Consider the following 27,403-nt stretch of genomic DNA (forward strand, 5'->3'; position numbering starts at 1 on the left):
CATGACCTACAGAATGGCGAATGTTCTCCAGGTTGGGCTTCTATTTGAACGGCGAAACGGTGCGATGGTTAAGAAGTGGCGATCGATCTCCTACGGACAGCAACAAGCAACTGTTCAATGGCGCTTATGTTTCTGCGATGACCGATTCGTTACTCGACCTTGTACACAAGCTTAACACCGCTGATATTCCCATCCTTGAGGTCCTGCAGGCCTTGCGGGACAACGTCGAGACCTCCCGCCCGAACCTCTACCGGGTGCGCCTTGATCTTGCCGCTGTTGATCAACTCTTCGCTTAGCCTCCAAAACTTGACGCCGAACTCGTAGTCCGCCTGGCTCGCCGGATAATCGTCGCTAAACTTTACCCCGAGGGCGGTGTACGCGAGTGTGGAGCTGTACTTTACGTCATCACGCGGGCGGGCCTTCACGGGAGGGAAGGACGAGTAGTGGCCACCCTGGGTGCTGAGCGCTGCACACGAGATGGCTACAGAAGACTTCTCAGAGATGGTGTCGAAGACTAGCTTGAGATTGTCTTTGGTAGCTTCGCGGATCTTAGCGCCGCAGTCTGGGTCTTTGTAGTCGAACACCTCGTCCGCTCCGAGTTTGCGCACAAGATCGAAGTTGCGCGGGGAGGCAGTCGCGATAACGTGTAGACCGGAGAATTTGGCATACTGGACAGCCAGAGTCCCGGTCGCCGTCGAGCCCCCGTAGATCAAGATCGAGGTGTGCTCCTGCACCTTCTTAGGGGGAAGAGGAAGGCCGAGCGACTGGTAGAGTCCTTGGCCAACGGTGGTAATACCCACGCCCAAAGTGGCCGCGTCCTCAAAAGTCACGTTATCGGCGATTTTGACTTGGAACTCTCCCTTGGCTCTGATGTACTCAGCAAACGCGCCGTCGTTGTGGTCGCCCGGGTTGGCTGCACGTAACGTCAGCCATTGCTGTACGGAGACCTCGCATTTGGACCCTTACCCCCGAAGACGAATCCGGCGACCCTATCTCCGACTTTGAAGCGTGTGGAGACGGTCGTTCCTACGTCTTCCACAACACCCGAGTAGTCGCAGCCGACGATTGCTCCGGGCGAAGTGCGATTCTGGAGGCTTTTCCAGTCCGTAGGATTGAGGGCTATGGCTTTGGTCTTGACAAGGATGTAGTCGTCCTTGAGCTGGGGGAGAGGGACGTCAGTTCGGACTTCAGCCACGCCCTGGGACTTGTGGACGACTGCTCGCTGGGTAGACATGGTTGCACGCTGAAAGATGGAATGTTTTGAGGGTTCGCTGGAATGCTCGGCTGGTGAGGGAAGAGACTGTTGGTATGGAAGATGGACCTTTGAAATTGAGTTTGGAGGCTTATATTCTATGGACTTTACTTTGATATCTATGATGTTCCACTCGTGGGTCAACCCCTCTGCATTTGTCATCTAAGATCCTTACAAATGGGGTCCTAAGGGCTCGCTACACCTCAGACGTCTGCGGGGCCTTACGCGTCTAATTGCACGTTTCGGGATCTGCCCTGTGAGAGCGTTACTGCATAGGAATTTGGTCAACTCGACCTGCGCTGGGCCGGCCATCCATGGATTGCACACGGGGCTAGCCCAATGAAGGTTGTGTCCGTGCGCGAGTTGCCGCGGCATCGTGGAGTGCCAAGACCAGAGCTAACATTCACCTTGCGCCTTCCACAACTTCACGACGCGCTCAATACCCGGTGCATATAGTCGAGTCGCTCTCACCCTACCCGCCGCAACTACAACACAACTGAGCAGATCAGTTCAGCTCCCGCAATGGCGCAACAGCCTCAACAGGATCAGCCCGAGCTCAGCTCCTTCTTCCCCGACCCGCCGCCCTTCTACAAGCATTTCACGACGGAGAATCAAGAGCGCCTGAAGCAGTTCAAGGAGCAGCGCGCAGCTCCCTCAAACGACGGCGTCGCTTCATCACCGCCGCTCACCGCGTCCCAATTACTAGAGCTACCGACCGAGCTCCGCTACCTCGTCCCACCCGAACCGCCAGCAGAAGATGCCGAATACCGCGTCTTCGGCGAAGTTGCTAAGGTGCGCGGCGTCGACGAGTTCGAGAACATCATGGCCTGGATCAGCGACACGCTCTGGGACAAACAGCAGGAGGCCGGCATCCTCGAGGGCTGGAAATACGAGCAACTGTACCCCCCACCCTCCGCGTCCGACTGGTCCAGCATCGACCGCCAACGCTACCTCTTCCGCTTCCTGCGCTCGGTAATGCTCTCCTTCGTCGAGCTGCTCGGCGTTGTCGCCGTGAACCCTACCTCCGAGAAGAAGGACGAGAAGCTGAGGGATATATTGACGCTGGTGCTGAATATGCATGCGTTGATCAACGAGTATCGGCCGCATCAGGCGCGGGAGACGCTGATTATGCTCATGGAGGAGCAGGTGGAGAGGAAGAAGGCGGAGGTCGAGGGCGTGAAGAAGATGGCGGATAAGGTGAGGCAGACGCTGGAGGGGTTTGCGAAGGAGGCGCCGGAGGGGAAGGGGAGTGTGGTGGCCGAGGAGAGCGTTGATGCGGAGAAGAGAAGGGTAGATTTACAGAGGGAGATGTGGACTGCTATGGATGAGATTTTGGGACATTAAGAGCTGGCTGCAGAGCACGGTCGATCCGTCAACGCACTCAAGCAGTGAAAGGTCCTGTGCGAGTATCTACCTCGTAAGGCTTTCGACCTCGTCAGCATATCTGGTACAGTCCTCTCATCTTTCCAGTCCACACTTCGAAACGCAGCCGGGCGGAATGGCTTGATCTGGATTATTCTACTCGCCAAGAGCATAAGCGACACGGCGTGAGGGCTGGAAAGCCCAAGAGCTGTGCATTTGACGCCCTCATCTTGAGCGGGCTTTCAGCTGAGATGGATTGGTGTGGTTCGCAGGCAAAAGCAAACCACATGGCGAAGCCAAAATATCTCGGCATGTTCCACACAGAACACATGCAGGTATGTGACAGTGGCGGTTGGCATGTGGACACCCCAACGAACCAGCTGCACCTGACACCTAGAACATAGGCAAATAGAAGGAATGAAATTCCCCATCATTCTATCAACGTTAGTATTTTATTTATTGCGTGCATTCTGTTTCTACCCCTTCGCCACCCTACTTCATCACCAATCCGCTCCCTATCCCCCGATTTTCCTTACACTACTTATCAATACTTTATTCATATCCCTACGATCATGTCTCCCCCAAAACGCCTCGTCATCTTCTGCGACGGAACCTGGGTCGGGCGCGAAACCGCCGTCCCCAACGCCCCTCCCAGCAACATCCGCAAGCTCGCCAATATGGTCGGCACAGTCCAGTTCGCCCAACCAGAAGGCCGCGAACCCACCATAGTGCACCCCATCCTTACATATGACCCCAACGTTATCGCCGGCTACCAGGAAGGCGTTGGTCTGAACAAAACCTTCCTCTCATATATCTGGGACGGCGCAACCGCGTCCTCCATCGGCGAAGAATGCATTTCGGTCTATAAGTTTATTGTGCAGAATTTTACCTCCGAGCACGATGAGATTTGGCTGTTTGGTTTTAGTCGCGGCTCTTTTACGGTAAGGTGCGTGGGCGGCATGATAAATAACTGCGGTATCATACGCAGAGGCCGTCTCAGCGGCGAAGATGTGAACACGCTGTGTCGCGAGGTATACCGCACGTACCGCAGTCCGCTGGCGGTCGACCATCCAAAGAGCAGGAGGTGTGAGGAGTTGAGAGGCGATCCGGAGCGCGTTTGGCCTGTTCACCGACCGATCCGCTTCATGGGCCTTATCGACACAGTCGGTGCACTGGGGATACCGCGATTAAACGCCGGGATCGGGCTCGATTGGCCGGAATTCGAGTTCCACGACCAGAACGTCTCATCCGCGGTGAAGACTGTGTACCATGCGCCTGCTCTGCACGACCGCCTGTGGTGTTTCCAGCCCTGTTTGATTTTCCCGGGGGACGGCGAGTGCAGGGCCGAGGTCGTGCAGAAGTGGTTCCCCGGATGCCACTACGATTTGGGCAGGCAGACGTTTCGCTTCTTGAGGCAGCGGCCGTGGAATCCGGTGGAGCGGTGGCTGGGATTGCTGCCGGATAAGCTGGGGAAGACGATCTGGCCGAATGAGGTGCTGGGGAATTGCGTCTTGCGCTGGCTCCTGGAAGCGGTTAGGGATATCGACAAGCTGGAGAACGATCTACAAAGTCCCATAATCCCGAACATCGAGTCGCACATCGACGACCTCAACGCTAGGCTCGTTTCGCCCAACTCGGCAACCCTCGGGAGCGGCGACGTCTACGGTGATATCCTTTCCTACGGCCCATTAGGCCGTTTGTACAAACCAATCAAGCGCCTGCTCAAACTGCCTTTCCTGCTGCTCGATCATGTCTTCCCTAGGCTAGGGGATAATGTGTCGGATCTGCTGGGGGTGAAGACGGTAGTGGGGATTCTGACGGCGACGACGGATAGGAGAGTACCTGGGGCCGTAGAGGCGCAGGCACAGGTCTATCCATATAAGAATGAAGAGGCTGTCGCGGTTAGTGGGGTGCAGAGGAGGATTTGTGTTGAGGAGGGCGCGGGGATGCGCGGTGGGGAAAGATATAAGAGTAGAGCGTATGAGAATTGGGAGCTTTGGAGGGGGGTTTTTGGTGTGTAGGGTAGGTGGGTGCTTGGGCGATGGAGCAGTGTGGAGGATTGCGTGACGCAGAGATGGCATCTTTGACGACGGGGTGCTCGAAACTTGAAGGGATAGGAGTTTCTCCTTTAGACCCATTCTCCTCTCCCTGTTGTTTCTTGTTCAAATTTCCTATAGGAATTGCGGCATTGGCCGCATTCCGGCTCAGCTGCCACTCATCACAATGTGGACTTACATGGTGCTACATACCTTGTGGTATTCGGATGCACCTGTTCTGAAATCCCGATGGCTCCAAGAAGTCTTTCATGTTCACGGGACGTGATCCTTCCATCAGCTCACACAAGGGTTTGTATGAGGACTACAAATTTGTGGGTAGTTGAAGGATCGACTGAGGCATCACTTAGAGCGGGCAACCTTAGAATATACATCGGTATATACATAACGTCACGTGAGCTAATCACGTACCTCGGGTTAGAGGTGATTCTCCTTAAATGCCAACAACGTTTACGTCCTTACCATCTATGGCTGCTTGTCTAACACATTTAACTTCTACATCGCCTGGTAGCATGTGTCTTTTCGGCAGGCTGAGAGCTGTCTGGTGACGTCACTTCGTATGCCTCGCCGCATTTAGAGCATGTTCGTGACAACGAACATCAATTCTTTCGGCTCCAACGAGGAGATTGATGTGAACTCATCATAGAATCAATATGTAGTTCGGAAACCGGCAAACTCCCTGAAAGGTACGAAGCAGGTCAACACGTCCGTTTCCTTATCTCGCTCCTTCACTCTATCCGGACAGTGGCCCTTAAGATCTAGGTTCTTCAATAAATATACGAGGCACTGGACTTTTTCTCTCAGGGCGATCTGACACGATGAGTCTTTAGCTTCACAGCGGGCCCTCAGAGCGCATCTTCGATTCGTTCGGGGAACCCAGACGCTCACGCTCGACTATGCCGCTAGGATCCATAGCCCGTAAACCTCCGGGCACAGCAGCCTTCGCCTCCAGCCCCACTTAGGTACTAAATACGTTTCTTTATTTGTAGCCCAGCGATTGGTTCTCCGAGATACCACATACCTTCCGTAGGATCAGTCTATCTATGCTTCCGGCGCTATGTTATCTTCGAGCTACTGTTCGCCGCAAACCTGTCGACTCCAACACTTAGCCTCGCCCTCTCACCCCCTTCAGGATTAGCCAACAATGTAGGATTTCTTTGGGACACGTCGACGGCTCTCTCTGACGACGTCGCTTCACCTGGTCCAGCAATTCATGAATATACGTGTCGTCAGGCCGAAAACATATAAATCGAAGACGAAAACCGGGTGGAACCATTGCTCAATCACTCATCGACACTCCATTCCATCCGTCTACGTTCGCACACTCTCACTCACTATGACTTTGTTTATAACCTGGCTTCTTTTCATTCAAATAGTACTCTCAAACCCCCTTTGCTGACAGTTGGCACAGAGACATCCCCACTACATCCGAGATGGATCATCCGGTCCCACGCGCAAATCACGTCTTCTACACCGTCTATCCGAGTCACCCCGATGACCTAACCGAGCTGTCCGAAACTAAATCATTCCTGCAGTCGCTGTTAGACGAAGATATCCTCGACAACCGAACCATCGAAGAACTCGTCTCATGGAGGGTGGCACTGAAGGAGGGCGTCTCACCAGACGAGCTCAAGCATCGCAAAGGCATTCGACTGTTTGAGCCTGAAGACGCGCCACTTAGTTATCGATCAACCGAAGCGCGTGTTTACGCGGAATCCAAAGCATGGATAGTATGGGCTAAAGACCTGAACGACGTAGAACAAGTCAACAAGGCGCGGGAATGGCTGGACTCTAAAGTGAAGGACAAAAGTAGGATAAGGGAGAGGAAAGAGATTTCGAGAAGAGGACTCAAGAGAGAAGATCGGAAAGTCAGAGGATGGCGAGACGTATTTCTGGATGGGGAGGGAGTCAAAGAGGCTAAGGAACGCCCAGACATTGCGGATATTGCGGAGAATAGTGAATTGATCAGTGATAGTAGGGTTCAGCAACAAACTCTCAAGCACTTGAGCAGATTAACACTCGCACCGCCACTGTAAAACGCGCAAACGCTGAATGGGCGTAGCAGGAACAAGCTGTCAAAGATCTGGTTATGGATGGTCAGAACGAGCGAGTCCGACATATTTGCACCACTGATAAGGGAGGCTTCGTACTGGACGCATTCCTTCCAGGGGTGCGCCTGCGTCGGACGAGCTCAACGACTTTGTCTATGAAAAGAGAGTCGGCGATGGTACTGCCATTTATGCAATGGACCTTGGCGTCAATATTCATGTCAAGAATGTGCGCCGTCCCACAGCTAATACTTGCTTGTAGGACGTGACTATGATGTCGGTTGGATGACTAGTGACGGAGTCGCGAAAGATGCCCGGGGCACCTCCGCTCACTCGGTTAATTCTTTTAGCTTGCGCGGAAGAACAATGACATTTACAAATGAGAGTTCGAGCCGTAATGTCGAGCCATACCGAATCATCCTGGAACGAAATCGCCAAAGAGCTGTTCACCTGTGGGATCGTATCAAGTCAGAGGGGCGGTGAAGCGGGGTGCGTAGCTGATAGTGAAGATTGCCTGAGTTTATAGGCGCACTGCTGTCAGGCAGTATCCAGAGACTGAATTTTGCTCCGTACAGTGTAAATGAGGAGATTGAAGGAAGAGGGTGAGGCTTACGGGCCATGTTCATGAATCATTCACGACCTGACCGAGTAAGATGATTGAAGCTAAGAGCGACACTACGACTATTTATTCGCCGAAACGCCTAGACTTATCATAATAAACGCCGCCATCCATTATTGAATCTTCCGCGTTAAGTTCTACGAGGGTGTTATATTTTGATTCTCTCGTTTCGGACTTTCCATTAGTCCAGTAGCAGTTCGAACTAGAGGCGACTTGGTAGTCCTCTCTGGGGACCTCGAATTGCTATTGGAACTCGTAGTGCTCGCCCTCCGCAAGTGGGATGACATCCAACGCTTGATCTTTGGGAGCTTGCTGCGGGTAGGAACTGCTGGGCTTGTCTGCGCCGGAAGCGTCTGTGGTCGAATCGGATGTTTTTCAACTGAATGCGTGCTTTGCGCCGGCGAATGCGTGATTGGTCCTATGGTGTTTGGTCGCGTGCTGGGTGGAAGCATTTCAGGAACGGATTTCGCCTGCGCAATTTCGGTGTCGTAAGGACTAATTTGTGAGGTGCAGCAGTCGTTTGGCTCGAGTACTCTGCAGAGATAGGGTGCTACGGGCCGTTTGTGGGGGTCTTCCTCAATCATGCTCTCAACGTAGTCTAGACGAGTTTCCAGCATCTCCGCAGATATATCCAGGCCTGAGAACTTGCCACATTCGCCGCCGATTAGCGATGCGTGCATCGTGCAGAAGTTCCGCAGCCTGTGTATCCACCCTACGGTGCTCTTTAGTCTGCTCGCATAGGACGCCCCAGCACTATGCCGGTATAGTCCAAGACTACCGTCCTGCTCCACTGGTGGTGCATTGGCCCCATCGTCGACTCCGTCACTCTCGTAATCGTCCCCTGGGGCGCCACTGAGAGTTTCAAGGTGCTCGGAGAGCGAGGCGAGAGTCTCCCCTATGATGACGGTATACATCTCCACCCACACACAGCCCATTGAGAATATGTCTGATGCGCGACCACGGCGCTCGAGACGAAGTGTTTCCGGCGACGCATATCGGGGCGTGTAAGACGCGGGACCCGTAGTCACACTTATGTCGTCAGCGCCCATCTGGGTGGAGATACCGAAATCTGTCGGTTAATCAGTTTCCCATTCTCTGGTATGTCCCTAAACTGTGGCATCATGCGTACCTGAGAGGTAGACGTGATATCCGTGACCTTCTGTACCCCACCTCTGCACCAGTATGTTACTCGGTTTGATATCCTTATGCCTAATGCCCCGCCGGTGCAGGTACTCGAGAGCATGGATGAGACAAGTGGTGAACTTTAGTAGAGCTTCCTTCCGCTCTACGATGATAGGGTCTCTAGAGGATGACGGCTCTCCTTCCAGTTGCTCCATGAAATTGGTCAGGTTCCAGTCTGCAGCTGGGTAGGTCAGGATAGAGAAGAACCTCTTATCGTATGCAGTGCCTGTAAGCCGCACTATATGCGGATGTCTGAGTTTCTGAAGGACTTCAACCTCTCGCATCAGCATTTCCAACCTCAGTCGATGCCCTCTTATCTCCAGACTCTTCTGTGCGAAAACGTAGGGGCCCTTGTTGGTAGTCTGCACTTTGAGGACTGAAGATGCGGCGCCTGCTCCCAGCATTTCAAGTAACTGGAGCGGTACCTCTTTCGGGTTGTCGTACTGAGCATGGAATCCTTTTCCTGACCAGTCGAATTGGGGTAAAGATGGATCGCTCTCGGACGGCTCCGTTAGTAGAGCAATTTGCGGCTCTGGATCGGGAGCTATCTCGACCTCTTGGAAAGCGGAACTAGGTGCATCTTGGAGCGAGGCAGGCTCGGAAGCCTCTTCGGAGACTGGAGTAGAGGCTGACGTTAGAGAAGGAGATGCCTCGGTGCTTGCGTGATCGCTTGCCAATCGCCCGGCACAGTCGGAAGCTTGTAGAGATTGCTCAAGCACCTGATATTCCTCCAAAGGCACCCTACAACAGGGGCCAGGGGGAAACGAATTGACGAGTTCTTCACTTGTGTACCGATCATCGGGGTATGCGGACATCATCTTCTCGATTCGATCAAGTAAACTGGACCACCATGCGATATTCCGCCCGGTGGATGGCTTTTTGAGCGGAGAGAGAGACTTGAGCTCTTCGAGCCACTTCATCGATGCGCCAAGGTTACTCTCAAAAGCAATACTGGGTTGTATGATTCCGGGAAGAGTATGTTCGCGATGTTTGCTGTAAGCTTGCACGGTTTTCCCCGCTAAGATCGTAGCCATCTCAGAGTAAACGCACCCCAAAGAGAATATGTCGGCTTTCCGTCCATACTCTCGCTTCTTGGCGATCTCGGGCGCTTGGTAAATAGGCGTCGTGTACAGTGTGTTGGCGTCTGTGCTGGGGGAGCTCGGCTGAAAGCTCCTTGACACGCCGAAATCGGTTATAAAGACACTCAGTCGCCGGTCGGAACATCGCCGTACTATAATGTTCTCCGGCTTGATGTCCAAATTGATGATATGAGGAACAACCTCCTCGTGGAGGTACGCCACACCGCAAGCCAGACATTTGAAGAATGTCCCAAGGCTGTAGAAGTCCGGATATGCTTTCGATTCCATTTTCTCATCCTCGAATTCTTGGAGGAACTGCCGGAGATTCCACTGTCCAACCGGAAATAGTAGGATGTGGAGAGTCCATCTCACCACATACGTGCCGACAAGCTGGACAATATGGCGATGGCGGAGATGTTGGATGCATTTGACTTCGGTCATAACCTTCTCGATTCCGCCTGTTCTATAGTCCAATATGATCTTTTGGGCCAATGGTCGTTTATCGGTGTCCGAACAGATCACCCTCTGGACGATGGCATAGCTGCCCCGGCCTAGACAGTCGCCCAGCGTGAGCGGGACATCTCCGTGACGCTGATACTCGACATGATTTCCTTTCCCAGACCATCCTAAAGTGTCTGGGCTGTTGAAGTCGTTGAGTTTCAGAAACCTAAGGTAAGGGCTGTCGCGGACCTGGCGACGAACTGATCGACGGTTTTCGCGAGACATTTGGTCCTGAGCGATCGAGGGATCTCGGATTGCGAATAAGGTTGACTTCTTGTCGAATACAACTCCTAAGGCAAATGGCGTTGAGAAAGGTTGCGCTCTCCGAGGACGGTGGAAGAGTCATGGCAGGCTGCGGCCAGGTTCTCCAACTTAATGCAGACAAATACTTGACGATTAGAGAACAGCCTGATCGCCGGCAGCTGCTGCTCAGCTGAGCAAGCCCGCAGGCGCCATGGCGTGAGGTTGGGTGGCTTCGTCCTGCAATTCGTTGCCTTCGCTTCTTCTGCCCCACACAGCATGCTGCATGGCCACCCTGCCGTATGAGAAGTTATGAGGAGACAGTATATAGCCCATGTTCTTGCAATGCCAAAAGAATGCCCCTATTTCATTTCCTCGGTCTAAATAGCGTTTGCCACCTCGCGAAACTGGACGAGAACACGGTCGACAAATTGAGTGCCGACGTTTGTGGGATCCTCAGCCTTGAACAGGCCCTCAGCTCCGAGCTCCGCTTCTACGTCGACCATTTTCAGGCAGTCGGAAACAATATTGGCCAACTTCCGGCCAGCTAAGCGAGACACCTCGTTCTTGCAGCAAGTAGTGAGAATCCTTTGGACTCTTTTAGGATCGCTCATCACGATTGCCATGTCCGATGACTCCCGATCACGGCTTTCGCCCGCTCCTTCCTTGAACTTCCGGTAGATTGTCAGAAACTCGGGGGACAGTGTGTATTCTTCCTCTCCGTATCGATTGATCTGCAGACGCACGAATGAGCTCCATCGAAGAATCTCCAATGCACAAGCTCCGAGGCTGTAGATATCATGACCCATGTTGTAGTCTGCATCAGCAACTCTCTTCTGTCGTTGAGGATGCTGGTAGATCCGCCGCTGCCATAGGAGCTCTCCAGCGTGCGCGGTGTTGTATTGGTCGATCGGCCTCGACACGTCGAAGCCGAAGAGGAAGACCACGACTTTGTCGTCTGCATCGAAAATATCTCCATTTTCATTTGGTAGGACTGCGATGTTATCCGGTCGTATGCCTTTATGGACTAGTCCCACCGAATGGAGATAAAGCGCAGCTTCGGCGAGTTGAACGCAGATATTCACTCGCACATTCAGGGACGGGACTACTTCGATTTCTCTGATCAATGACGATAGGGTCGATGGATAGGCCTCGCGCTGCGGAAGAACGAAGATGATTTGAAATTGCTCTTCTGCGTCATCGTCCCTGAAGCCGAGGAGAGGGAGAACGCCGCTGCCCCCCATCGCAAGCTTTTGCACCACGACTTCGAGATTCTGCTGGATGGCCAACTTCGTGGACTTTGTATATGGAATAGTCTCATAAAAGAATCGTCGGGACATGGGTGGGGTTCCACGAATCTCACGGGTAGTCCTTCCGAGACGGACGAGGGCCGATGCGCTCAACGTGATAGGATCCGCTTCGGACAGGACCCAATTGAAATCAAGAGGGCGTAGCAGAAGATCGGATTCGGAGTAGTGAATATCCCTCAGCGCCCGGACGCGATCGCGGAAGTTTTCAATGCAATCTTTGCATCGAGCGGTGCTTTTCCTCAGCTCAGCGAGAGCCGACCTTCGCTTGAAGCGAAGGTCCCATTCGGTTGACAATACCACATTGGTGAACTCGTTTATCGATTGAAGGAGAGACTTGATTTCCTCAAAGTGATTATTGAGCCTTGTCTTTTCGAAAGGTTCGGTTCGCGGGTCTGTGACAATCGCATGCGCGCTCTTCATGTGAAGTCGCAGCACGTCCACTTCGTCGGCAATGTAAAAAGTCCTAAGGTTCGTGGCGAATTCTTTGGCTTTCTTGTTCTCCTCCAGTCTTCCAGCAACGTAGTTTCCGGCCTGGAGGAAAACATTAATGACACCAGGCGCTGCGAGTCCAAGGCCGATAAGGCCAACGAGGGCAGCAGCCATAACTTTGAATGCAAGGCGTGTGGTGCACCCAACAGTCGGGAGAATATAAGAATTCCAAGAGGATAAGGCTATTCCTGGGAAAGTGGAATGCAACTGAAAAGCCGCAGTTGTCGCAGCAGTGGCCTTACTACCATTTAAGTACTGCCTGGTGCAATTCTGGCCACACCTAAAGACTTGCAAGGCAAACTTTCGCAAGGCTGAGTGGCGTTGCTGAATGGTGTTGAAGTGAGTCCACAAGGCTCCCCGAGAAGACCTATCAGATGAGAGCTGGGCAAGGCTCTGCTCAGCTCATATGCAGGAGGATATTGGAAGGCGACAAGCAGCATGGCCTGATCGTGAAAGTGGGAAAGCCATCAGCCACCATGCAGTCGGGCAACGTATTCGAGGAAACGGTAAGTTATCAATGAGTCGTTTGAAGGGTTGATCCGGGTGAGGGGTAACAGGGGCTGTAGTCTCCCCGCTCCCCGCTCGGCCCGCCTCGCTACCACTTCAGGCGCCGCCCTAGCTTCATCGTCTAACTTCAAGACGTTAATCGTTGCCATGGCTCCAGCGATCCCAACCCACGATTATTATGCAGTCCTTGAAGTCTCCACCACGGCAACTCACGATGTGATCAAGGCGTCGTATCGCCGTCTGGCACGACTGCATCACCCAGATAAGAATGGCGGCTCCCAGAGCGCTACCTTGAAGATCCAGCTGGTGAGTGCCACCGGAAACGCACCATCAGTAGCCAAGCAATACTGACGATTTAGTGCAGATCAATGTGGCCTGGGAGGTCCTCGGAGACGCCGCCAAAAGGCGTGAGTACGACATCATCTATCATCCACAAGTTAATGCTCGTCCGAACACCTCGGAACCTTCGACTACGCCGCAATCGAGCTGGCAGCCTCCACGACCGAGTACCACAACATACAACGATGCGAGATCCCAAGCCGAGAGCCAGAAGAAAAGGTCAGAATGGTTGAGCTGGGAGTGGCAGCAGGAACAGAGCATCCGTCGATGCCAGAAGGATGTGAACATCCTGGAGACCGAAATAGCCGCCCTCAATGCCAAAATTCTGGAAAATAGGGCAAAGCTTACAAGCGATGTCCCATATTGGTGGAATGTCCTCGCATCTTTGTCGCAAAGGCTCTCTGAAGAGGAGAAGAATGGCATTCGGCGCCAGAATTTAGATAGCGAGGCCGCGATCAGGATCAAGCAGCCACGGCTCGATAGAGAACAGTCACGCCTGCAGCAACTGAAAGAAGAATTGTCGCGGCGCCGAGAGCAGGAGAATGCAAGGTTGCAAGCCGAGCAAAGAGAAAAAGAGAGAAGGGAAAGACTCGCAAGGGAGCAGGCGGCAGCAGAAGCTAGAAGACGATACGAGGAGCAGCAACGTGTAGCGAGGGAAGCGAGGGAGAAGGCTGAAGCAGAATCCAGACGAAGATATGAGGAGCAGCAACGGTCGGCCAGGGAAGCTAGGGAAAAAGCCGCCAGAGAAGAAGCAGCCAGAAGGGAGGCCGCAGAGGCGGCTCGACGGAAGAAGCTGGCAGAGGAGCGTGCTGCAAGAGACGCTGCCTTCAAGAGAACACAAGAAGAGGTTGCACGAAAAGCAAGAGCAGCAACGGTAGAAAGGGAAAGGCGTGAAAAACGTGCCAAGAAGCAAAACCAGAAGGCTGCGAAACAGCAGACCACAACGAAGATGACCTGCGAGCATAAGGTCTACTGGAAAAAGGTCATGGGTCATTATGAATGTGCGCACTGCACACGCTCTTTGTTTCGATTCGCCTACCAATGCCCCAGATGCAGCACCATCGCTTGCGCTGCGTGTATGAAAACTCTGAAAGCCGGCGGCACTCCTACAACATACTATGAGGAGCCCCGAGGGAGCGCCCACTCCTCGAGAGCTAAAGGAAAGGGGCCCCATGTTCCCTTATCGACGTGGTATGACGCGTATGACGAGCATGATTACACGGAAACATGGGGACACAGCTATGACACCTATGGCAGTGACCCATCTCCTCCACCATCGCCTCCTCTTTCCCCATGGGATGATGACCGTTGGGCTTACTACGATTAGGATCGCGCAGTGCGGTCCTCTGTTCGATGGTCTCCAGTTCCTTAGAGAATGGTTATGCTTGTTTACCCGGTACTCTTTCTACGGCGGTTGGTAATATAACCCAGCATAGGCATCCATACCACCTTGGTTCGTTCCTCTTGGATATGTCTCCATTTTAGAAAAGAGAATCATGAAGCTTCTAGGGGACGAGTTGGTATACTGGACATCAGTACATAGATTGCGCAGCACAATTGGGCATTGGCACGAAGCGACTCATTTGGTAATTTTTTTTTTTTGCCGGGGTCTGTCCTTTACGTATCATGCTTTACGAATTCCTTTCGACTCTTTTACTGGACTGGCTGAGTGGCATCGAGATAGTGTAGGCGGAATGATGAGAGCGTCCCATAATCATGGCTCCAAGATCCAAATCTATCTATTCCGAACAGCATTAGCTTACGATGCAGGAGGTCAGTCATCGAGAGTGAGGCTCTTACAGCAGGCGAATCAGGATAGAGAGCGAATATCTGCATGCATGGATTGCGGGGTCACTCAGCCTTTCCAGAAAGGCAAGTTTTGCCTTGAGCACCGAATCTCCTTCATAAACCACCTTGTCCTCACCAAGACTATTAGCCAGCTTAGAACATGGATACCCCTCAGCCCAACAATCAAACAGTTGGGTGGATGCCCGAAGCGTATCACGATCGCGGAACAGCATCGCTGCTGTACAGCAACCTAATCACCCTCTTCCTCTGCTCCTGGTCAGCTGTCCATCTCAATGTGCCAGCGGATGAAGACTCCTGTATAATGATCAAGCTACGGAAGATTAAGTGGATGATGGTGGCTATACTAGCCCCTGAGTTTGTAGCAACTGCAGCATTTCGAGACTGGCGTTACGCTAGAAACTGGATGGAGGAGTTTGACACCTGGTATGAGGATCAGAGAAGTATTATCCCCCTACAAAACCCTTCCTACTTCATCTGACATCTGGCGTGTAATAGAGCGGTACCACAGACGTTGTCGAAGGAAGGACATCCGTCGGTATTGGGAAAAGGTATGGTTCCCCGGAAAATGCGTTCTGTCCACTCTAAAGAGTAAGTAGATTCATGATCGCTGGACAATGACGCACGCATTCTTCCTCGAAATGGGCGGCTTGGCCATTGAGCTCCCTTCCGGCGTCCGCGTAAGAATGTTGAAGAGCCCTGATGGCGACCATGGCTTTCGGGAACTTATGGACAGGGGCATGGAACTCCCATTCATCTCTGAGGAAGATGTTCAGGATAAGAGCAAGGCGTCGTGGCTAATCAAGGCGATTGCGTTCGGTCAGATCGCGTGGTTCGCGACCGAAATCGGCGCTCGATATGGCCAGGGCCTCCTCATCGCTCCTCTTGAGCTCTTCACCCTCGCAATCGTCGTGTGCACGCTCATCTCATACGTTTTTATGGTGGAACAAACCGCTCGATGTCGAGAGGCCTCTGATCATTACACTCCACGGGACGCATCGAAAGGTTTTCCCACCAAAACACAAAAAGCCCCAAATAAGACCAGTCTCCTACCAGGACGATGAGGTCGATATCCGCGCGATACTTCCTGACGGCGACATTCAAACTTCGGAAGGAATCAGAAGGCTGGCCACCCTGCGTCAAAAAAACCTCCATCTTTTCTCCCTCTATCACTGGGCACGCGGCTGGTTCGTCATCGTCGCCGCGCTCGCATTTGCCGCCTGCCACCTCCTAGCCTGGAACTGGGCGTTCCCATCAAATTTTGAGAAGTGGTCGTGGAGGCTTGCGTCGATTGGATGTGCACTGTTCCCTACTATCTTTGCTCTCTCTCATATGCTTGCGCCCCAGATACGCTTTTGGTGGGACACTCGCCGTTGGGGGTCCTCCCTCGGAAAGCCTCCCATTGGTCTAGATTCAGAAGAGAGTAATAGGGAGCTGGGTATCACGGGGACTGACGAACCACAAGAAGGCATCGATCATTTCATCATTCCCGTATATGTGCTTTGTCGGCTGTATCTCACGATAGAGATTTTTGCTAGTATGAGGAGTATGGAGCGGGGCGCGTATACCAATATTAGATGGCTGGAGTATCTTCCGCATTTTTAGTTGACCTAGAATATAGAAGTTAGGCGCCCTCGGGTGTTTCTTGCCAATATTATGGAACGCATCTCGTTATGGCACGGATTACTTCTTGGGTCCTGGTTTGACAGTAGTTTTCCAGATTGCAGGACCTAACTAATTCATAGCTCATGAGCAATCAGGTCGAGCCTCTCAATTGTATCCGCCATCTCCTCTCCGCTAAGCCGTGGATTAATCGGACAAATACGCAGCACCACCCTCCCCCTTAGCTCCGTCGTCAAAATGCCCGCAACGTTCTCCTCAAGAAGACGTTTCGAGAGCGCCACATTCAGCGCATCCATCCCCCTCTCGCTCTTCCCCGATGGCGCAAACCGAAAAGTCAGAATCGCCATACACGCTGGACTCGTAATCTCCCAATCTCTCCGTTTCCTCAATTCCTGCTCTGCTCGTTCAGCCAGGTGAAAACCCTGATCGATCATCCGACCCAGCGTATCGACGCCCAGAACGCGCATCGTGAACCAGAGCTTCATCGCCCGCGCGGGCTTGGTCAGCTCGATGCCGTAGTTCCAGAAGTTGGGCACGTCCTGCTCTTCGGTGATGTCGCGCATGTACTCGGCATCTGTTGCGAAACTATCCAAAAGGTGCTTTTTGTCTCTCACGAGAATGAGACCACAGCCGTAGGTTTGAAAAAGCCACTTGTGTGCATCCCAGGATATGCTGTCGGCGAGTTCGAGTCCACTGACCATGTGGCGATGCGAGGCTGAGAGCGAGGCGGAAGCTCCGTACGCGCCATCGACATGCATCCATAGACGCTCTTTTCGGCAGATAGAGGAGATATCGGAGAGTGGATCCACACTTCCCGTGTTAGTCGTTCCGCAGGTTGCGATCACGACGAAGGGTACCCGGCCCGCCTCGCGGTCCTCGTGGATCGCTCTTTGCAGCGTTTGCGGATCCATACGAAACTTCTCGTCCGCCGGCAGACGCCATATCTGATGTCCTCTGAACCCGAGAATTCGCAGCGCTTTCGCAACAGAGGAGTGCGTCTGATCTGTCACATACGCCACTCCTAGAGCCTCCTTTCCGCACGGCACAATCTGATCCCGCGCTACCGCTATCGCCGTCAGATTCGCCATCGATCCGCCTGATACGAAGACACCTCCAGCTGTATCCGGCAAGCCCACGCGTTCGGCCAGCCATTCGATCAAAGACTTCTCAATCGCGCTTGGGCCTGCGCCTTCCAGTTTACATCCCGCAAAGGTGTTGAATGAACTTGTGAGGGAGTCGCCCAGGAACGAGAGCGGAGATGCTGGACTGGGGATGAAGCTGAAGAAACGCGGATGGTTCGTCCGGAGGCGGTGGTCAAAGATTTCGAATGCTTCTCGGAGGACTTGGTCAATGTCTTGTGGGGCGGAGAAGGGAATGGCTAGTGCGGAAAGGGAGGGGATATCGGCTGGTTGGGTGACTTTGACCAGGGCTTCAGTGTCCATGTTGAGCATCATGTTTGTGTATCGTTCCGCGATGGTTTGGATGGAGGAGAGAATAGCATCTAGTTCGGCGCGCGGATTTGGGCTAGTGTAAGGATCCATAGTACCTGCGGTGGATGATGACGCGAAAGCACACAGAAAGCGGACCCAGCTGATGAATGTTGAGTGCTGTTGGTTATTCTCATGTTAGAAGTCTTCAGCGTGATGACGATTGCAGTGTCTTTAGTGGGGGTGAACTTACAAATTGCGGGGTCTGCAGATACGAAAACCAATCCCCGCTATCAGTTGGTCTATCCAGACATTTCTCAACGAGGTTCCCAGCTCAAGCACTCTGCGATTAACTCCTGTTCTACGCATTCAAATCACAATAGGGTATAGAGGGACGCGTGGATGCATGTTCCTCCGTTCCAACATAACACCCCCGTACAGTACACTTGGAAATCGACCATGAAAACCACCAAAGAACTACACTGGAGAGGGCTCTTCCTGCAATAGCTCAAGTCGCCAGAGCGTACCGAGAATCTTCACGACCAAATTTCTTCCCCTTCACCTTCTTGCGAAGAAGCCCAACGGCAACGGCGTCCCCAATTTCCCAATTCCTCTCTCCCTCATTGCTACGCTATTTTCAGCGGATCCCTCTTGCCCAAAGGCAACATATCTTGCGTTATCTCCGCACACTTCTACTTCTTCCAGCTAGACGCACTGCTTACGCCCAGCACAAAAGACCACAAAGAAAATAGGCCGTCAACACCCAAGCACAGTAAGTCTTACCGCCGCTTCAAATCCAAACCCTCCAAAGCGCTTTCTAAGCGCAAAGCAGGTCTCTCTTCTTTCGTTTGCCCCGGGAGCTTAGCAGTGTGGTATATGCTCACTGGCTCGAACCGAACACCGACTTCCTCATTACGGAACACGCGCTCTAAGGAAATACGTATGCTCCAGAGAGCGAATCAATCACCGCGACCGCAGTCGCAGTCCGCCTCCGAAAACAGTCCCTGTATACAACGAATAAGCACACTCCGCCAGCTGCCCGAAACCCCCACACAGCCCATCCCTTCCACCGAATCGCAACCTCTACCTCTCCGAAGCAAGCCGCTCTATCCAGGCAAACCTTAATCGAAACCAAACAGGAACAGCAGCACATCGCGCACCACACACCGCTCCATCCCATCACCAGCGGATGCCCACCTCCTAGATATCCGCTGCATAACCGGACCAGCTTCAGCACCCCGGCGGCAAAACCGGTGGATCCACATGTCCTGAGCACCTCACATACCGCGGCTTCGTCTAGAATCGCGCATCTCCGTACCCATCTACCAAACGTAAAGCCCTCAGTTTCCTAGCGCCTCAACCAGACCATCATACACACACAATCTGCATCCATTCCAAACATTCGTACGACGGCGCGCGCGGGGATTAACGTACGAAAACTCACGCATAGCAAGAGCGCGGTTAAGAAAAAAATAGCAGCGCGCTGCGCTCTAGCACGAGGCTTGAGCGGCTAAAAAAGACGCTGTTAGGGGATCCGATAGACTCTCGCGCAAAGGGCAGATGACGCAGTGTAAGGAGATGGTGGATGGAAGGGGTGAGGTGTACGGCGGCTGGGGTTGAAGTGATGTTTTGTGTGCGGTGCGGGAAGGGAAGGGAAGCGTGGTCCTAGTAAGGGAGGGAAGAGGAGAGAAGAGAGGCGGAAGAGCTGAAGTGCTATACTGTTGTGGAGGGGAGGGGGGAGGCGTCGTGGCACTACGGTGTTGCGAGCGCTGAAGGAGGTTAGGAGACTGCCGTGGTGTTATACTACTGTGAGGTTGGAGCGCTTTCTGAAGTCTTTGAGCGTGCTAAGATGCAGGGATCCTTCCCGAGGCGCGGTTTGCGTCCCTTGATCCTGAAGCGTTTTCGTAAGACCTGTCTGTAAGCTACTGCCTTAGACGAAGGTATATAAAGTTATATTCCGTTACAGAGAAGAGAATGTGCAATATGGATAGGTGAGATTTGGGAACGGCTTGTGAGATTTATTAAGTGGGTGATCGGTCACTTCGAAACATGGTAATGAACTTAGAAGATGCTCCCCTTGAGGTAGGTCATTATATTAAATAATGCGTAGCTCAATGTCGCTAAAGGGTTGGACGACGCGGTGAGAGTATAGGCACGTGACCAAAACCCCCACTCTCCTTCCCATCAGTACACCTTATGCAAAAATAACTAACAGTTCCATCAAAACATCCCGTCTTACGCCTCAAGCTCTTACACCACGTTCTTCAATCCCATCCCTCTATTTGCTCCCGTCGTCAACATCCGCTGACAATCCAGCCAATCAGCGCGCGCCTCGGCGCCGCCGCACAAGCTTCGCTAGCCCGCGGCGAAGCATCAGCGCACTGCCGAAACAAGTGTCGCGCCGGCGGCGCCACTGATGCTTTCCATGCTTGCAATCGCCGAGACGCGAAGCTTGATTCCCCGACCCGAGGCCTGATGTAACCGCATCACGAATCTCTTCCCTCTCGTCTTCCCTCGCGCGCGGAAGGCGCCAGCTCTATCCTCTCAGGACGAAGCTTTCATCTTATGCACACCATCTCTTGTGACCAGCAATCGCGGGGTGCGGTGTAACTGCAACCGCAGCGCGCCCGCCCCGCGATGTTTGGGCTGACAGCAGCGAGCGGCCGCCAGTTCTCAAAGAAGCAGGTGTTGCCTTCGGGCAGGGCGAACCGTTGCACGTCCACAGACACCCTCCGAGGGTCCATGCGGGAGCGCGTGGCCTGAATGGCTGCTTCTCACTGGCTTGGCGGGCCAAGCTGACGGTCGGGGAAGGAGATCACAGGATGCGGGTGTTCGTGTTGGTGCGAGCGAAGGTGTGTGTGCCAGGAGTGTGGGTTTAGCTTGCAGATAAGGTGGGCCGTGCGGCGATAAATAATGAGATTTACCCTGCGTGCTGCGAACCTTGGAGACCTCTTTTTGCTTGTGTGTCGTCGGCTCTAGTGGAACACTTAGGCGTGGTGTTTGCCCTTTTGCGCCCCAATTTGAAGACGCGATCCTTTCGCTGTGGTAGTTCGAGAGGAAGTTTTGGAATCCCAACAACCACGACGTCATCCGTCCCCGCAATGTCTGAGAAGCTGGAGGCGCCCGACGCCCAGCACCCCGCTGAAGTTGAAGCTGCGCGGCGAGGCAGCATCGCGCAGACTGAGAAGGGCCGCTGGGAAAGACTCTGGCCCGTAATTGCCTGCGGCGCCGGACTCTTCAGCGATGGCTACCTCAACAATGTTCGTACTGATTCGCAAACGCGCCGCTCGCGTCCTCCCATCGGCGACAAAATAATAGGCGGCAACAGAACTGACAATGGCGACAGATTATCGGCCCCGTGAACACGATGCTCAAGACCATCTATCCGGACTCGTATGTCAACTCCTCGGCGCAAGCGAACGTGTCCAGTATCACATTTGCCGGAACGGTGTTGGGCATGCTGTTCTTCGGATACACGTCCGATCATTTCTCGAGAAAGTGGTCGCTGCTCGTGTCGACCCTCATTATTATTTTGTTCGCCGCGCTAGGAGCTGGGTCCTACGGGGCAGGCGGGAGTCCGACTGGCCTGCTCGCCGCATTGGTCGCGTACCGCTTCTTCTTGGGGATCGGTAAGCAATCGGAGATTTGTGGTCTGGTGTAAGCGCAAGGGCTGATGTGTGTAGGCATCGGTGGAGAATATCCAGCTGGAAGCGTAGGCTGCGCTGAAAGTACGGGCGAGCTCAAGGAAGGCAGCCGGAACAAGTGGTTCATCCTGTTCACGAACGTGCAGATTGACCTCGCCTTCTTGATCTCGGCTATCGTCGCAACGATCGTGGTGAGTAAGATGCGGAAAGCGGCATGCGGGTAGAAAAACTGAGAAATATCTAGGTTGTTGCCACAGGCGAGAATCACCTCCGAGCGGCATGGCGTATTTGCTTGGGTATTGGTGTGATCCCTCCCCTCTCGCTCCTCTACCTCCGAGTTAAGCTTGAGGAGCCCGAAGCTTACAAGCGCGAATCAATGGCGCACACGAAGACCCCGTGGCTCTTGGTCATCAAGTATTACTGGTTCCGCCTCAGCATTGTTAGCATAATCTGGTTCATTTACGACTTCTCAGCGTATTCCTTCGGCATCTATGCGACCTCTATCCTGGCCAATCTGCTTGGAGATGACGCGCCTCTGTGGAAGAGCTTGGCGTGGAACATCCTCATCAACTTCTTTTATATTCCTGGTTGCCTCGCGGGAGCCTTCGTTGCGGATCTGAAGAGCATGGGCCCGAAGAAGACGCTGTGCATCGGAGTGATCCTGCAGGGGATCATTGGGTTCATCATGGCGGGCTGCTACCCATATTTGAATAAGCCTGAGAACGTTGCAGGCTTCGTAGTTGTGTACGGCGTCTTTTTGATGCTGGGCGAGTTTGGGCCGGGTGATAACATCGGTCTCATCGCCTCGAAGACCTGTGCCACTGGCATTCGGTAAGTTGACACCAAGCTCTACCCCATTTCAGCATCGTTGACGTGTCTTCAGCGGACAATACTACGGCATCGCAGCAGCCATGGGCAAGATCGGAGCCTTCTCAGGATCGTACGCGCTCGACGCTATCCAGAAAGCTGCTGGTGACGACGAGATCGCAGCGGGCCGCAATCCGTTCTTCGTCGCGAGTGCGTTGGCTTTCCTTGCAGCGGCGTTGGTCCTGCTTCTGCCGTACATCGGGCAGTCTACAATTGACGAGGAGGATATCAAGTTCAGGGAGTACCTAGCCAGTCATGGTTACGATACAAGTAAACTGGGATTGGGAAGTGTGAGCGCAAGCAGCAGCGATGAGAACGTCGCGGTAGAGCCCAAATAGGGCGCGAGAGTCTGGTATACAAGAGCACTATCCTTGTCGTGGGGGAACTGGAGGCGAAAAGACTGAGCACGCGTGCTACGTTCTGGAGATGGACATGCAAAGCAAGGGGAAATACGTACCATGATACCAATCCATATTACTTTCTTGAAGCCCTAGGCTGTAAGGCGAACCCAGTATCCGCTCTCGGTGGGTGGTATGTATGCAGTCGGTAGCACCGCATGGTCATGGTCCCCAGCATGCTCAAGGTCGTCCGCCGGGCGTTCCATTCTAGCTTTCGCCCCTGATCTCCATCATCGCGGTTTCCGCGCACGCTTCAAACGCTAGAGACCTATCATCGTCTAGACGGCGCGTCGAGCGAGGTGTGAATACATCTCCAAGGCTGCATTGATTTCGCGCCAGCGTTCAAGGTTCCCCGCCTCTTAAAACTTTCAGTGCACTCGGTGCATCATGGAAGGGACCCATGTTGACGGGAAGGCCAAAACTTTATCTCGAGCAGCAGCTTTGACAGCGGCGGTTCCACCAGTTCCAGTGGCTGAGATGATGCGCGGGGTTGATGATCTCCAGGGGCTTGGAAAGTTTATCAGCTAGACGAAGGCCGGCTGCGGAGCTGGTTGAATGCTAAGCTTGTAGCTAGACCTAGATCCTACTCACGATGCATATCCGTGGCAAAATTTCCCGTAGAAGCGCCCGGACAACAGTGCTGGAGTTATTGTTAGCAGAGCGTTCATTAATGAGGTCCCTACCCAATGGCTTTGGAAGGCTCGCCAGAGCTCACCGAAGATACCCTTTGCATATCACAAGCATTACCTCCTATGAGGATTAGAGATGCGGGAATATGAACGGGATTAGGTGAAGACTGGTGCCCTGTTTGGCTGAAGGGATGCATTTGTAGTAGTGTTGACGTCGTGGGGTGTTCCTGCTGTTCTTGCGCAGGCGCCACCAGGCCGCACTTTCCACTCCGGCTTTTCACGTCCCCGCTTCCGACTACAACACCACACTCCGCAACCCCAGCCACCCGCCAACCCATACGCCCTGCGACAAGCCGGAGTACCGTGCGTGCCGTGGATCGCTCGTGGGGGATTGCCTTGTCATCGTCATCCTGCACCTGCATGCAGTTTGCTCACAAAGAGTTTTCAAAGGCTAGGTTTCGAGTTCCGCCGGATTCCCTGTCGTATCGACCAGACTAACCCCCAATGACAATGGGCCAGCCTTTCGCCATGCTTTTTACGCTTCTTCTCTTCCGGGTCAGAACTCGCTTTACGAACACGTTGATGCCCGCCTAGCCTACGGACTTCGCTTCTTGATGACCGCAGGATGCATTCCCGAAGCGTCGGCATATAATACAACCCACGCTTTTAACTGGATCGTCTGTGGGCGGGCTACATTGCCATGCCATTTGCAGCTAAAGACTAACGCGCTACGTACTCCCAGGGTACTGTACCTCTTGCCACTTCGGCGCATACAGCACGGTTGCACGCCTAAGCACTACCTGAGCCATGGCACTCCTCAAGGATGGAATGCATACATACTCGACCATGCCGTCGTATACATGAGGCGCTGCAGCCTTTTATCCACCAGAAATCCCGTGGACAAGCGTTCGAGTTGGCCGTTCAGCCCCCAGGTCTTATCAGGGCTTTATCACGTATTCACAAACGGCTAGTAGGGATGCTGGATCTCGCCTTTGCGGATAACCCGCTGATCCCCCTTGCCACGACAGAGCAGGCCCACAGGCTTCTCATATCGCACGGTCAACATAGTGGTGTGCGATCAGGAACGGCTGCAGTGCCACCAACATACCTTTCCCGAATCCGTTGGTGGTACAGTACTGCACAAAGATGAAATGGTCTCCAGGTCTTAGAAGGCCTAGCTTGTCGTCAACGTCATGTCGGCTTTCTTTCCATGAGCGCAAGCAGCAAGGCTGTGACTCGCGGTTATGTTCACGCTCTTCCGAGACGAGCAACGATCCTCCAGGCTGGGCCTGGTTCCTGCACGTTTCAACAAGAATATGGGTAAACCTGGCTTGCGTTTCGTTCTCACCACGCGGCACTCCTCCACGTGCATGTTGAACGCGATCTAGCAGGGACCTCTAGGCTCTGCGACAACGGAACGCCGATCGCTAGCTGATCACAAGAAGCACCAGTAAGTTGGACACATGACTGCTAAAGTACAGTCAACGGCGTCGAACAACACCTCTGGTCAGCACCTTGACGAGCAAACTGTTCCTTCGGACCCCGGCATCTGCAGGTGTCATCCCGCCATGGTCAAAGCACTCCAAAGGAACGCTCTGAACACGACAAATTCGACAGGGCCGCGCACAACGGGCCTATGAAGACCCAGAGGTATGGGCCCGGCCTGTTCTTGGTGTTGCAGCAAGGCGAGGAGCCCTGACACTAACTTTGACATCCCGGCCGCTTCTCACACACTGTTCCTTCTCAGCACACTCAGGTCCCATTTTATAATTCTCCGCACTCCCGTTCGAACGCTCCACCTTGCTGCCCTGCGCCGTCGCCTTATTCTGTGTGAGACACAGCTATTTCGAAAGCCTGTGATCTCCAACTTAGGTCTTGGATCGAATATGTAGGACGGCTCTTCTATTTGTGCTTAATACTGGATGTCGTCTGGCCTTGATCTTGCTGTCACTACATTCTACCCGACTGCAGGCGGCGGAGTTCCCCCAAGGGAAAATCGAACATGGACGACCATCCCGATAACGCGGCACTGCCTGTGTCCAACAGACCAGAGACAATCATAGGCGTTACGATAACATTTCTGGCAAGTAGATCCTCACTGTGAAAAAGCAACCCTCCTAACCATCATAATCCAGGGAGTCGCATGCGCCGCCATCAGTCTACGACTATATGTCCGGTTCAAGAACAGGCTCTGGGGATGGGACGATCTGTTTGTCTTTCTGGCTGGCGTGAGTTGCTCCATGTGGTGCTTATCTCCTCGCACTGACACCTTTAAGGTATCCGCCACGGTTGGATCAAGCCTCACGTGTCTGAGTACGTTTGTTGTCTTCACCACTCGTTCCGGTTGACATGCTAACTAATACTTCCAGTGCCTTCAGACGGTTTGGGAAAGCACTTCTGGACGCTGGATGCACATACCGTCATGCAATACTTCAAAGTATGATTGATAACATGAAGACTCGAGAACAACGACTTACCCTTTACCAGATGATTTGGGCCACTAACGTTACGTACTCCACCAGCACGACCTTCATCAAGCTCGCAATCCTCTTCCAATATCTCCGGCTCTTTGAGAAGCAAAACCGCATCGCGCAACGGCTTACTTGGTCCCTTATTACCTTCACAACCCTTTGGGGGCTAACCTTCACTCTGCTCGCGCTATTCTCTTGCACTCCCGTCGCTAAGAACTGGAACTTCAACCTTGACGGCAAATGCGTCGCCTGGGGCAGCAAAGACCCCGACGTCTTCTTCGCAAGCTGGATCGCACATAGCTGCAGTAACGTGCTTTTGGATATCTTGGTGCTGGTACTTCCGATACCATTTATCTATCAGTTAAGGATGAGCGGCAAGACAAGAATCGGTCTTATCACCCTCTTTTCCATGGGTGGGATGTGAGTGCTTCTCGTGCTTGGTCTGTACAGCTTGCTAACAAGCACCACAGCGCCGTAACCCTATCAATAGCTCGCGTTGTTGCCCTCTCTATTCGCCGCGTCGGCACAGTTCCTGTTTTCGACCCAACCTACGCCACGCCTACAGTATATATCTTCTCCGTGCTCGAGATCAACGTCGCCATCCTTTGCGCCTCAATCCCTATATTCTGGCCTCTCGTTACCTCCCTCGCCGCCAACAAGATCCTCATCGTCAACGAAGTCGAAATCCGCACCGAGCGCCGCAGCGAGAACATCGCCCTCGCAGAGCAAGGCAGCGGCACCGCCGGCTTCACCGGCATCCCGGACCTGGACATGGACACCGACGGACGGACGAGCAGAATGAGCATCATAACAGGCAAACTCGACGAAGACAATTTCACGCGCAAAAGCCCACGCCGCACACGTTCAACCTCGCGCCAACGCCACGGACACCAGGTCTCTATTACATCGATTCGCGGGCCCGGCCGCGCCTCCGAAGACTCGCAGCGCAACCTCAAGCTGTCCCACCAGACGTCCAACAACTCCTTTTCTTCTGCGTCGCCGCCCGATGCGCGCGGGCCGTTGGAGCATAGTCGGAACCACAGTGTGACGCATTACCAGGATAAGTACATGCAGAATTGGGCGGTGCCGGATTTTGACAGGGGAGCGACGGGAGCGGGAAGAGGACCTACGTATACGACGACGGTGGAAAGGGCGGAGATTCCGTATGATCATATTAGGGCGCTAGAGAAATAAGCAGTGGGGTGGGGTGGTATGATACCCGTACATTAAAGCTTATACAATGGTCGCTTCATGGCACATTTGGACATCGTCTGTTTACTGGGATGAAATGAAAAGAAAGGTTCTCCAGTTCAACGCAGGCTCTAGTTCTGGGTAAGATGGATTGATTCGAGATAATACTGATGATGAACGCCAGGGACGAGGATATTGTATTTACGAGGAAAGCATACCTAGGTATGGAAAAGAAGACGGTCTAGTACAAGCCTCTCACTCACTACCCTCGCAAGCCTCTGGCCGTGACCACAGACAGCTAACCCAAAAATATGAGCAACCTACAAACATACTCCCTATAACCGCCAAGGCGAATTCCCTCCCCT

At 53.3% G+C, this 27,403-nt stretch overlaps 11 protein-coding genes across 11 annotated transcripts; 7 read left to right on the forward strand and 4 right to left on the reverse strand.

Moving 5' to 3' along the window:
- Positions 1 to 149: 149 nt before the first annotated feature.
- Positions 150 to 1,234, reverse strand: BU26DRAFT_438722 (oxidoreductase-like protein; the record flags this gene model as incomplete). The annotated part of the gene is made up of 2 exons (XM_033824302.1): positions 150 to 913; positions 967 to 1,234. 2 exons carry the CDS (start codon positions 1,232 to 1,234, stop codon positions 150 to 152), a joined length of 1,032 nt encoding a protein of 343 aa, XP_033677253.1.
- A 438-nt stretch (positions 1,235 to 1,672) lies between these two features.
- BU26DRAFT_524429 (uncharacterized protein) lies at positions 1,673 to 2,796 on the forward strand. The gene is made up of 2 exons (XM_033830286.1): positions 1,673 to 2,669; positions 2,723 to 2,796. The coding sequence occupies exon 1, from the start codon at positions 1,775 to 1,777 to the stop codon at positions 2,594 to 2,596; it is 822 nt and encodes a 273-aa protein (XP_033677254.1). The 5' UTR covers positions 1,673 to 1,774; the 3' UTR covers positions 2,597 to 2,669; positions 2,723 to 2,796.
- An 83-nt stretch (positions 2,797 to 2,879) lies between these two features.
- On the forward strand, positions 2,880 to 4,850 carry BU26DRAFT_157517 (uncharacterized protein). Its single transcript, XM_033820078.1, has 2 exons — positions 2,880 to 2,949; positions 3,027 to 4,850. The coding sequence occupies exon 2, from the start codon at positions 3,187 to 3,189 to the stop codon at positions 4,633 to 4,635; it is 1,449 nt and encodes a 482-aa protein (XP_033677255.1). The 5' UTR covers positions 2,880 to 2,949; positions 3,027 to 3,186; the 3' UTR covers positions 4,636 to 4,850.
- Positions 4,851 to 5,727: 877 nt separating this feature from the next.
- On the forward strand, positions 5,728 to 6,735 carry BU26DRAFT_157532 (uncharacterized protein). The gene is made up of 2 exons (XM_033820080.1): positions 5,728 to 5,814; positions 5,876 to 6,735. The coding sequence occupies exon 2, from the start codon at positions 6,102 to 6,104 to the stop codon at positions 6,702 to 6,704; it is 603 nt and encodes a 200-aa protein (XP_033677256.1). The 5' UTR covers positions 5,728 to 5,814; positions 5,876 to 6,101; the 3' UTR covers positions 6,705 to 6,735.
- Positions 6,736 to 7,135: 400 nt separating this feature from the next.
- Positions 7,136 to 10,519, reverse strand: BU26DRAFT_157550 (kinase-like protein). The gene is made up of 3 exons (XM_033820082.1): positions 8,465 to 10,519; positions 7,330 to 8,404; positions 7,136 to 7,166 (listed from the first exon to the last, which is right to left on the reverse strand). Exons 1-2 carry the CDS (start codon positions 10,320 to 10,322, stop codon positions 7,473 to 7,475), a joined length of 2,790 nt encoding a protein of 929 aa, XP_033677257.1. The 5' UTR covers positions 10,323 to 10,519; the 3' UTR covers positions 7,136 to 7,166; positions 7,330 to 7,472.
- On the reverse strand, positions 10,520 to 12,348 carry BU26DRAFT_157549 (uncharacterized protein). Its single transcript, XM_033820081.1, has one exon. The coding sequence runs from the start codon at positions 12,248 to 12,250 to the stop codon at positions 10,718 to 10,720; it is 1,533 nt and encodes a 510-aa protein (XP_033677258.1). The 5' UTR covers positions 12,251 to 12,348; the 3' UTR covers positions 10,520 to 10,717.
- Positions 12,349 to 12,668: 320 nt separating this feature from the next.
- Positions 12,669 to 14,732, forward strand: BU26DRAFT_467428 (DnaJ-domain-containing protein). The gene is made up of 2 exons (XM_033825261.1): positions 12,669 to 12,949; positions 13,008 to 14,732. Exons 1-2 carry the CDS (start codon positions 12,791 to 12,793, stop codon positions 14,307 to 14,309), a joined length of 1,461 nt encoding a protein of 486 aa, XP_033677259.1. The 5' UTR covers positions 12,669 to 12,790; the 3' UTR covers positions 14,310 to 14,732.
- A 159-nt stretch (positions 14,733 to 14,891) lies between these two features.
- Positions 14,892 to 15,852, forward strand: BU26DRAFT_584416 (uncharacterized protein; the record flags this gene model as incomplete). Its single annotated transcript, XM_033834595.1, has 3 exons — positions 14,892 to 15,214; positions 15,312 to 15,339; positions 15,388 to 15,852. Exons 1-3 carry the CDS (start codon positions 14,931 to 14,933, stop codon positions 15,850 to 15,852), a joined length of 777 nt encoding a protein of 258 aa, XP_033677260.1. The 5' UTR covers positions 14,892 to 14,930.
- A 675-nt stretch (positions 15,853 to 16,527) lies between these two features.
- On the reverse strand, positions 16,528 to 17,952 carry BU26DRAFT_555528 (PLP-dependent transferase; the record flags this gene model as incomplete). Its single annotated transcript, XM_033832326.1, has 1 exon — positions 16,528 to 17,952. The coding sequence occupies one exon, from the start codon at positions 17,950 to 17,952 to the stop codon at positions 16,528 to 16,530; it is 1,425 nt and encodes a 474-aa protein (XP_033677261.1).
- A 2,834-nt stretch (positions 17,953 to 20,786) lies between these two features.
- BU26DRAFT_524435 (MFS general substrate transporter) lies at positions 20,787 to 22,860 on the forward strand. The gene is made up of 5 exons (XM_033830287.1): positions 20,787 to 21,098; positions 21,185 to 21,467; positions 21,522 to 21,673; positions 21,727 to 22,313; positions 22,366 to 22,860. The coding sequence occupies exons 1-5, from the start codon at positions 20,940 to 20,942 to the stop codon at positions 22,685 to 22,687; spliced, it is 1,503 nt and encodes a 500-aa protein (XP_033677262.1). The 5' UTR covers positions 20,787 to 20,939; the 3' UTR covers positions 22,688 to 22,860.
- Positions 22,861 to 25,127: 2,267 nt separating this feature from the next.
- BU26DRAFT_494734 (uncharacterized protein) lies at positions 25,128 to 27,111 on the forward strand. The gene is made up of 6 exons (XM_033826197.1): positions 25,128 to 25,459; positions 25,512 to 25,604; positions 25,653 to 25,689; positions 25,746 to 25,813; positions 25,864 to 26,267; positions 26,318 to 27,111. Exons 1-6 carry the CDS (start codon positions 25,379 to 25,381, stop codon positions 27,039 to 27,041), a joined length of 1,407 nt encoding a protein of 468 aa, XP_033677263.1. The 5' UTR covers positions 25,128 to 25,378; the 3' UTR covers positions 27,042 to 27,111.
- Positions 27,112 to 27,403: the final 292 nt, after the last annotated feature.

Source organism: Trematosphaeria pertusa (genome assembly GCF_010094035.1).
Source record: "Trematosphaeria pertusa strain CBS 122368 unplaced genomic scaffold BU26scaffold_20, whole genome shotgun sequence".
In the NCBI taxonomy this organism is placed as follows: Eukaryota; Fungi; Ascomycota; class Dothideomycetes; order Pleosporales; family Trematosphaeriaceae; genus Trematosphaeria; species Trematosphaeria pertusa.